The sequence below is a fragment of the Aulonocara stuartgranti genome (genome assembly GCF_965226115.1).
Source record: "Aulonocara stuartgranti genome assembly, chromosome: 15".
Lineage (NCBI taxonomy): Eukaryota > Metazoa > Chordata > Actinopteri > Cichliformes > Cichlidae > Aulonocara > Aulonocara stuartgranti.
In genome coordinates, this window is record NC_138951.1 from 33290693 (window position 1) to 33301846 (window position 11154).

Here is an 11154-nt window from a genome sequence, read left to right on the forward strand (position 1 = left end):
TTTCTATGTTATTCTCAAATTTATAGATTCCGTTACATATGAGCATTCAGTCACATATCAATATAGTTCATTTTTCATGCAGTTTATGCAATCTTACTTAGATTTCATTAGCTAATTCTTACATTGATTTTTACATATTCTCTTTTGATTCAAATACATTGTTCTCTTCAAAACTCCTTGTTTGCTGTTCACAATGTATTCAGTGCAATTTCTTTTATTAAATCATACATTTAGGTCAGACATTCTTTTGGATCAGTGGCTCTTTGGTGTCGCTCACTGCTATCCTACAGACACCCCAGATCAGTATTACGGAATGAAGTATAATTAACTATCAGCAAAATCACAGATGAATTATGGTTCTGTGTTCATCTATTACAACACATAATACCATTTCTTGTGTTCAAAATCATGTAATGTAGCCGCACACAAACAGATAGGATATCTATCTCCTGACATTGGACTCGTCTCTGTGCTTGTCCTGCTACACCTCAGTGCAGCCTTCGATGCTATTGACCATAATATCCTATTAGAGTGATTAGAGCATGCTGGTATTAAAGGTACCAGACTGCAATGTTTTAAATCATACTTATCTAACAGACTTATATTTTTTCATAGAAATAGAGTGTTATCTTTACATACTAAAATTAATGATAGACTTCCGTTAATGCTTCTCTTAAACTCTATCAATAGAAGGCATAGCATACATTTTCTCTGCTGTGCAGAGTATCTATCAACAAAGCCAGATAACACACATAATGACCTTTAATTTCCTGCATCTAAATTCAGATAAAACTGAGGTTATTGTACCTAAATATCTAACCAGGCTTACTCTGGATGGCAGTACCTTGGCCTCCAGGAACACCGTGAGGAATCTTGGATTTGTTTGAGGATCAAAATAAAGAAACACAAAAAGAAGACTTTGAGGGGACCATATGGATATGTCCATCAGTGTGCATATTAAACAAATATGTAGGACTGCTTTCTTCTATTTTGGCAATATCTCTAGAATTAGAAACATCCTGTCTCAGAGTGTGTATTTGTTCTTCACTCATTCTGTGTTAGCACACTAATCTGCGTTAAATCAGTGTTAACATTCCCAAGCCTGACTGGAGCAGCCCAAAAGCCATGGTGAGTTGGGGTTGACTTAAGACACAGTCTTTCATTGCTGTAGTTGTAGGTTTAAGTGACTGACTTTGGCTGAGATTGTCATCTATTTGCCTTACTGAAACAGAAATCCTAAGAGGAGTGCTGGGCAAAAATGCACAGAAGAGAAAAAAGTAGTTTGTAAAAAGCACAAGAATGAATGGAAAGTTCAACAGGCAATGAGTGGAAAGCTTTTTTGTAGTGCTATACTCTTGTGCACAGACTTATCGATTGCATCTTGAAATGAGTCATAACCTATGTATGTGTGTCTGTGTGTAGGTGTGTGAGAAGGAGAAGTTGCTGACTGAGAGGAACCAGCTAAAGGCATGTATGGGTGAGTTGTGGGAGAACTTCTCCTGCCTGTCACAGGAGGTGTGCAGGGATGTTCAGCTCAGCCCCGAGCAGGTCCAGTCGTTACACCACTACTGTCCCATGCTGCGCCCCGCCATCTCCACTGCCAGCAACAACACTGCCCACGAGCCCAAGGCCTCCCTCAGCACCAACACCACCACCAGCATTGACCTTACCACCCACTCGGGTTCAGCCACACCAGAACCAACCTTTCACGGTTCACCCGGGCCCTCGGAGAGCGACCGTGACGTGGCTGTCAGAAACAGGGCAGACAAAGATACAAACGGCCAAGACGCCACCAGCTTGTATACAAAGTCAGGGCCACCGGTGGAAAAATCCAACCAGACGGTAACGGTGGATTTTTGCCAGGAAATGACTGACAAATGTACAACTGACGAGCAGCCGAGGAAGGACTGTACTCAGTAGTGGTCGTTCTCTGTTTTGTTTTCTTTTTCATTATTTAATTTTGCTCTTCTGACAAACCCTCTCTCAGGGTTGTTGAGACAGTCAGCATCTGCCAGTGTTCAGTGAAAAACAAGCTTTGTTTGTATTTATATCTTTTTTGACGGTCGACACTAAAGTTGTCTTAACAACAGCAATACTGTTCTCCAGGAATTCTCCTATTACCGTGACAGAGTGGAACTTCTCACCAAACCCTTACGATGGTGCTATACTTGCCCCGGCAGCAACCTCTACAGTGGAGACTTTGTTCTTCATGTGTCACACATCACAACTCAAAGTCAAACCTCATTGGACCTAAACTGCAGCTCGCTTTGTCTCTCTGCATACCAGCAGTATGTCAGTTCCTGCCTTTGTCTTTTCCTCTTCTCTCCTTGCCACTCTGTCTCTCTCAATCTCTTCTACCTCTTTCTGTCTCACTCTGCATCTCTCTCTCTGTCTGTTTCTTCTTTCACTATATCTGAGTGACACTTTTGGTCACAGCAATTCAAACTCAGGAAGAAAAAAATCCTCTGAATGTTCAACCTAATTCATGAAAAATGAGAAAACGGCTTCTGTACACACGGAAGTTGCAAACTGTAAAATGTTCATATGCAAAAATGTCTTCAAACGTCTCTCATTTGTATTGCTGTACAGAAGAAATTTGTACAGATTGTAACCGAAAACATTCCTCCTATGCCTTCCACGTGGAATTGAAAGGAGAAAAAAAAGGCTTTTGCAGGCAGTTAAATGGCTATTTTTATTTCCCACTCATCAGCAATACCATTGTATTTGGATGTTGTACTGGTGACTTTCAAGTGCTTGTTTGGCAGAAGTGTATATAGCATGATGACTGTAACAGTGATTTTGTACAGCTAGACGCCTAGATGTTTCTTTTTCACCGGGGTTATAACAAGGGAAAAATTGTTGCTTTGCTGTTTCCTGTCCTGCCTAACGAACGAGGGGAGCGTTCTTATACTCAGGAGATCAGCTCGATACACATTTAGACACAGTACACACAGGCACGCACACATCGACACACACATTTTGAGCCCCTTGCATGTATAATTGAAGATGTGTTTTCGAGAGCGTGGCTCAGGCTGGCTCTTCTAAATCTTCGACACCTCTTTAAATGTGAAAAAAAAATCCTTGTGTTTTCTTTTTGTTTTTTAAGGAAACGTATTTGTTCCCAGAACTTTAATATATCCTATTTGTTTATACACAATGTTGTCATTTGATGATAGGAGACAGCAAAAAGCCTCTCCGATTTTTTTTTTTTTTTCAAATTTATGTTGATTACGATAAAATTGACTAATGAAAAAATGAAAAAGCATACAAACATAAATCACGCACTTTTTTCCTGGCCCCAAGTAAGGGTCTTTACTTCAGACTGCTTAAAAGTCAGAGACTGGAGCACTTAAATTGGCAAAAAATATCTATGAAGAATATGAAAATATGCCGAAGGAAGCTAATATTTCATCTTACATTTTTATTTCTTTAGAAATTGAATAAGCTAATTCAGTTCCTTTGACGTGAAAGCAGTGTGTGTGTTGTTCAGATGATTGAGTAGCAATCATATAAGATAGTAAAGTGTTTAACCTACTTGTGCATTTGTTTTAAACACCCTACTTTGTAATGTGCATGCATGCTACCTAATAGCTATAAACCTAGTTAGTTGGTTTAGCTTTTTTTTTTTTTTTTTGCTTTGTGCATTCTCTCTGGAACATTCTGCTATAAAAATGCATTTTCACATTTCTATATATAAAGAATCTGAAATATGTCAACCCTTGCTAGAGGCAGAAGTAGCAGAGCTCCACACTCCAGTGCAAAGGTTGAATGAAAATGTTCATTGCACTTTAAAGCTCCAATCCAAATTGGCACTCCCTATTAGCCTAACAGGGCTGAAGTTCATGTTTTTACTGTAGTTTCTTTCAAATGTTTCCTATAAAAAAGCTATGCTTATGTTAAAACAGATGAGTATCTAATACAGTACTTTGAAAATGAAATTCCTTAAAAGCTAAACCTTAATGTTAAACTCATTTATTAGCATAGTTGAAAAGCTGCTCTGTTGTCACAAGGGGTCACCATAACAGGTAGCGCCGCACACAACCTCAAAGAGGATCCGTGTCTCCGGCCAGCGACCTTTCACGCAAATGTACAATCAGTAACATTATGGAGACACACAAGCTTATTTGCATTTAATAGCTTACTTGAACAAAATATACTTGTTTGAAATTTTTATGAGCCACTGATGTTCTCACGTTTTCAAGTTTTCTCTGTTGTCTAAACAGTATTGCCCTATTTTACTGCTTCCAGGCTAGCTGAAAGCCATTCAGCTGGCTTTGTCATACTAGAAACCTAATTTCCTCCATGCATGTGTGAAAATGCAATAGTTATGTAAGAAGTAAATTAAGTCATTTTAAAACTTTACTTTAAAGCTTTACATTTTTATTAATAAAACGTGTTTCTGTTTTGTTTTTGTTTGTTTTTTTCAAATAACCTGTAATACAAGATGCTAAAGAAATAGATTATAATTTTACTTAATAAAAATATGTTCCAGGTTTTAAGAATCTATAGCTAATTTGCCATCCGTAAACATTTCCTTATTAGGTTATCAAAAATTAAATAAATATTAGTGTCCATTTTATATGATCATTTGAACCTATTTAAGTGGGCCAGTAGCTTTTGATAGTGCTGTAAAAGGTATATGAAATGTATTTTATCAGGTTATACAGTGGTGCCCTCTTCCTGATTTCCTTTTTATATATGTTTGTCACAATTACACGTTTCAGCTCATCAAACAAATTTAAATATTAGACAAAGATAACACAAGATGAGATGTTTGTCCAGTCTCTTTCTTCTTATTGAATCATGAACATGTGATGGACATGTTTAATGTTGTTCTGGGTTCTTCTGTTACCTCCTGGATGAGTGCTGGGAGGTCACAGATCTGCTCTTGGAGTCATACTGGTAGGCCTGTCACTCCAGTTAATTACTGTTCCATGTTTTCTCTATTTGTGTATGATGGCTTTCACCGTAGTTACAAAGGCTTCAAAATAGCTTTGTAACCCTTAACAGACTGACAGACGTCAGTTACTTTGTTTTTCACCATTTTCTTTAGATCTTGACAGTCTTTTAGCCAGCTTCACCTTGTCAGACAGGTCTGTCAGTAATCAGGCCTGAGTGTGTTTAATGAAACTGAATTCAGCTTTTCAAAAAATGTGGTAAATCACTTTTAATTCATGATTTAAAAAGAGGGGCAATTATTTTGGATAACTTTTCTACCTCTATCAATGAAATCATCATTCAGCTTACTCAGGTTATCTTTATCTAATATTAAAATTTGTTTGATGATCTGAAACAAGTGTGACAAATATGTAAAACACTAGAAAATCAGGAAGGCTTCGACATGTTTCTAACGATTTGTTTCAATTGTTCTCCCCGTGGCTCCGTATGTTTTCTTGAGGTATTCTAGATTCCTCCTCAGTTAAAATGTGGGCATGAACTGTGAAAGCCCTTAAAGACTGGTGACCTTTTCAGGGTGTACATCCCACTCACCCTCTGACAGCTAAGATGGGCTCCAGCCCTGCTGCAACAATGAATGGGCTAACCAGTTGAGAGAATGGATAGATATTCCAGTTAACAATATAAAATAAAAACACAGAAAGGGGAAGAGTAAACTGTAATAATATATCATTTGACATCAAGAAAAGTAAATAATATTAATAATTGAATTGACTAAAACATGTCATTTAAATTTGTACAACTAAAGTGATTTATTCATTTTCTTAACCTTTTTCTTTTTTCAATTTTAGAGGTGACAGGAAATTCATTCATTTATTCATTTAATCGCAAAAGTCATTTCTAATGTCACTTTAATTTACTTTAGTGAACAGAATTTTAGCATGACATTTGGGGGATGTTAATATACCAAGCATAGCAATTAGCCATACTAGCCTTTTTGCTGATTTTGAGGGTTTTTTTATTGTTTTCTACCCAAATGTTTCGAGGATTGGGGCTTTAAAGATTGCATGACATTTTTCGGAGTTCTCCCCATGACCTTTACTGATGTAAATCCTAGATGTAGTTTGAATGATGACCTTGTTTGTAAGATAATTTCTGTTTCACAGCCAGACAGAGAAAGTGTAACTGTAGTTTAAAAACCTGTTTTAAAATTGTTCAATCGTCCCTGTTTTGTACAAAGACCCACACATGCACACATATGATCACATACACGTACACGTATTGGCACAGAATGAGTGTGGAGCAATAGTGACTCCTCTACAACTGAGCTTGTTTCTTGTTTGTTGAACAGTTTATTTCTAATTTGTTCTTTTATTTGCGTGCACATATTTACTAAAGCAGAGCAGTATTTTCCCATGTTAGCATTCTGTCACATTCAAACAAGAGAACTAAAGCGAAATAATCGACATTTTGACATTTTCTACAAACATTATGCAACTCTTTTTCTAATTCTTTTGATTTGTTTAGAAACTGAGGAAACCTCTTTATATTGCTGTTTGCACACAATGAATTCAAACAGCTGTCTCATGGGAGACGATTAATTCCAATATTATCACAGAATTTCTCTGTGTTATTAATTTAACTTGACATTCCCATAGAGGGAAAATGAATGATGACACAACACTCCCCGTGCATGGTCCAAATTATGGGCATCCTCAGCAAAAATGGTGAGATAATTTAAACATCTTTATTTAACATCAACGCAGCACAGTTTGTACCATTGCTATCGCTAACACTGCTGTTTAAAATGCCACAACAACAAAAAAAAATGCTGTCTTGCCTCTACTGGTATCAACCCACACAGATGGTTTTGGTTTAATTTTGTCCAGATTTTAGTGCATGTGCTTTTTCCTGCACTCAACTATAATGGAAACAAAATTTCAGTCATTCATTGCATGATAATAATGCGATGATAAACTCTCAAACACTGACATGTCAAACCAAAGCTATCTGTAGAATTGGGAAATGTTTTATTGTTATTTGGGTGAACCATCCCTTTAATATCTCAGGGTGCCAAGCATTTACACCTGCTCTCTGCATTGTACTGAAGCAGACTATTTTTTTTTCTTTGTTTGTTTTTACCTGCTTTGTTTGTGCATCAAACCAAAATTTCCTTCAAGCGGTTTTGATATCATTTAACCTTCAGTGCTAATTGAAACCCACACCACTCTGCCCCGCCACCTCCACAATTTAAAAACTCACACACACTTACACACACACATAGCCACTCTCTTTGATGCTCCATTGTCCAGCTAGTGGCCAACGGTCTATTTCAGCCCTCTGTGGCTAATAGCACACAATGAATTAAACTATGCAGAACAAAGGCAGATGCACAGTCGATCATTCTCTGCATGTTCACAAAAAATATGAATTAGTGCAGCTTTAAAGTGATTGAACACAAGTAAAATGAATTATGAATTTGATATTTTGCTAAATGAACTTTTCCTGTATATTTTTTACAGTCAAACAATGTGTTTATTGCCATTACATCAGTTTTTAATTATGTGCACAATTTTGCTGTTGTTGTAGCTCTTTTTGGTTGTTTTTTAATTTTGGATTTGTTTTGTTTTGGGGGTTTGTTGTCATTGCTTCTCTGAAACAAACACTGGCTTTTTAACTCCAAAGGTTGTTCTATTGAAGAATACGAACAAAAACATGCCTTTCTCACAGATTGTTCAACTTTCTTGAAAAAAAAAAAAAGGAAAAAAATTCTGGTTTCCTGGTCGAGTGCACAGGTTGAGATCACTGAGTAGAGTATAAATATAGAATATGTTTACAAATAGGTGTCATGTCACATTTGATCAATTTTTGCCATGTAAAACTTGCTCGGTTCAGTTGAACCGATTCTTGGTGTTGTGGAAGAGACAGAATGAGTTTCCTCACCTTGTCTTTAATCCAACTATTGGGATGGGTCAGCATTACATGGATACAAGTGCACCTCCAATATTTGCCTTAGAACTTGCAGAGGCCATAGTTCACATTTAAGTGAAGCGAGTGTATGCAAGGGCCTGAGCCCCCATCCCTTAGTCACCAGTGCGGACTTTCTCACACTTATCTACCTGTGAAATCCTTCATACCTCTCATAACTGGTCAATGACTGTATCAGCAAACTGCATCAGGTGTTTTTTCTACATGCTTTTTACACAGATTATATGGATTATTGTATTAGTAGGTGCATCATTTTTAATGTAATAGCTCTTAAGCTTGTAGGTGTTGTTTTTTCTCTCATTTTTCTAAATGACTGTTTTGTGTTAATATTGTCAATTTGAAATTACTGTCATTTGCTTATTCTCTACTAAGAGTTCTTACCTAATTTTAAATGCTACATGACCCTAATTAATTAAATGACTTAATAACCATTGTAAATACGGTATTGTGAGAACCCCATTTTCATTCATTTCTATTGCTAGTGTTATATAAATGATTTTTTTTTTGTCTAGACACCATTTCTCTTTAAGAAATAAAGAAACATGCATATCATGTGTTGTGCTTTGTTTTTCTCTGTTTTTGGTCAACATTTGAGGTAAATGTCTCCTTACCTTTAATTATTCCACTCAACAATCTTTGTGTTTAAGCCTTTTCACTTAAAAAACACATTTAAATTACTTTAGCTGATAGTATGCATACATCTACTGCTAACATTTTTATATGCTACTTTAACACCAGCAGATTTGGGCACTGATCAAAAAAAAAAAAAAAAGGTAAATCTGCATGCTGTGGCGACTGTAACTTAACTTTAAATTCAGTTTTAGCTAAACAGTGCCTGTGTGTGTGTGTGTGTGTGTGTGTGCGCGTGTGCGTGCGTGCGTGCGTGCGTGCGTGCGTGCGTGTGCGTGTGTGTGTGTGTAAATTCCCCACTCGTCCTGTGGGCAGTCTTCATCCTTCAAGCTCAGGTCCTCTGTTGTGCAGATCTCAGATATCATTTGTGGGATCTGCTGTAGCTGCTCACCCAGTTTGGGGCTTAAAGCCCTGACTGCAATCATTACCATGGGGACTATTGTTGCCTTCGACTTCCACACCTTATTTAGCACTTTTCTCTGGCCTTTGTATTTTGCTATTGTCTTGTGGTACTTTGTTCTAATGTTGCTATCACTTGTTATAGCTACATCTGTCACTGTGCCCATATCCCTCTGCTTGTCCACCACTACTATGTCCAGTTGGTTAGCCATCACCAGTTTGTCTGTCTGTATCTGGAGGTCCCACAGGATCTTAGCTCCATCATTCTCAACCACCCTAGAGAGCGTATCTTATTTTGACCTTGGGACTTCCAGGCACAGATGTTCCTGTATACTATGATAGACAGCTTTTATGGTGCTCCATGTATGCCCTGCCTGCTAGCATTGCACTTGCACTCAGCTGTTATATGCTTGATTGTCGCAGAAGCATCTTTATACATCCAGTACTGCCATGATTGCTGTCACAATGATCTTTCTTGTTTCATCCTGGATAGTCGTTCTGACACTCACTAGTACTGTACTGTAAGCCTCCTTCTTTCCGCTTACAGTACAGTCTCAGGATACTGGTATAGGAGTGAAACCCTCCATAGTAAGGAGCTTCCTTCTCTTGATGTCAGTGGTTTCTATCTCCTCCTTTTGCCATCCCAGCAGGGTATCTGATTATTATTAATCAGATTCAATTATTAGGCCCCTCTACTATGGAACTAGATGGGAGGTGTATACAAGAGTATGTAAAAACAATAATCAAAATACACATTCCATGGTTTCAAAAAATGATATGTAGCCAGCTAGCTAACTAGACAACTAGTAGTTTATTATAACATTTTTAAAATGTGTGGTATGCATTCACAAGGAGATATGGGAACCTAAACAACACAAAGTTCAAAGAATGTATTTTTCTCTCGCAGATGGTAGTGGTACCACGTGATACTATATCTTCAACAGTGACAGGCAATATTTTTTAGCTTCACTTTTGCTTTGTACACAATTATATAATACTAATAATAAGCCATAAACACCAATTCCAAGAATTCTTTCTCTTTTTTGCAGTTTCAGATTTCCCTATTTCCTGTTTATTCTGACAAATATCTTCGAAGACTTTTAAACTGATTTGATAAATACGTGCTTTGACACAAATAGCATTTGAATTCATGCCTGACTTCTCCAAATTCTCCAAAACTACCCACAAAGTAGCTCACAATTTATAGACAGAGCAGATAAAATAAGTACTGAATATGTCATTAATTTTCTAAGTAATTGTATCTCTAAAGGTACTATTGATATGAAATTCCTACTAGATGGCAGTAACAACCCATCAATTCCACACATACAAAGAACTCAGACCACGTGTTGATAAATTAGTGGTAATAATGAGAAATGATGCTGTGAAAATGTATTGAACACGCGGCTGAAATGAATTTAATACCTCTTACAAAAGCTGTTGGTGGTGATGACAGCTTCAAAATGCCTCCTGTATGGAGCAACTAGTTGCATGTATTGCTCAGGTGTGATTCTGGTCCATTTGTCCACACAGCCTTCAAATCCTAAACCAGACCGTTTGAAATAATGATACCTGCTGTTTCAAGTAGTCCTTGGACAACTTTTTTGATCATTCTTTTCATTCTTCTAGTAAATGGATTGGCACTTTTTCTACACTATCTGAGAACTCAAAGGGCTTTACACAACTTGCTTAATTCACGCATTCACACCAGCACTTTTTTCTTTGCTCTTTTTGTCTAACATGCACACGCATTCATGCTCCGATGCATCAGAGAACAACTTGGGGTTAGTATCTTGCATTTTTCCCAAGGATATTTGGCATGCAAACTGGAGGGATCAAACCACTAATCATCTGTTTAGCAGATTACACAGCAGATGGCCGCCCCTCCCTGAGCCTGGTTCTGCCGGAGGTTTCTTCCTGTTAAAAAGGAGTTTTTCCTTCCCACTGTCGCCAAAGTGCTTGCTCATAGGGGGTCACGTGATTGATGGGTTTTTCCCTGTATGTACAATTGTAGGACCTACCTTACAATATAAAGCGCCTTGAGGCAACTGTTGTGATTTGGCACTGTATAAATAAAACTGAATTTAATTGAGTTCAGATGACTTGGTTTACTGCCTGAGCTACATTCACCTTCTGTCTCAAATCTTGAGGGAAGCACTTGGTAGCGGCCGGTTTGTGGTGACATTTGTTCTTTCCTCTTTCAAACTATGCCCCCAACAGTGCTCACTGGAACCTTCAGTA

General features: G+C 37.5%; 1 protein-coding gene across 3 annotated transcripts in view; it reads left to right on the forward strand.

Annotated features, from left to right (window-relative positions):
- The window catches only part of bach2b (BTB and CNC homology 1, basic leucine zipper transcription factor 2b), a 102484-nt gene extending 94048 nt beyond the window's left edge, over positions 1-8436 (forward strand). For all 3 annotated transcript variants that reach the window (XM_082506854.1, XM_082506855.1, XM_082506856.1), the window contains one exon: positions 1423-8436. In XM_082506854.1, the coding sequence (XP_082362980.1) occupies positions 1423-1920 (498 nt within the window). In that variant the 3' untranslated portion in view covers positions 1921-8436. The remainder of the gene's footprint in view (positions 1-1422) is intronic.
- The last annotated feature ends 2718 nt before the right edge of the window (positions 8437-11154 follow it).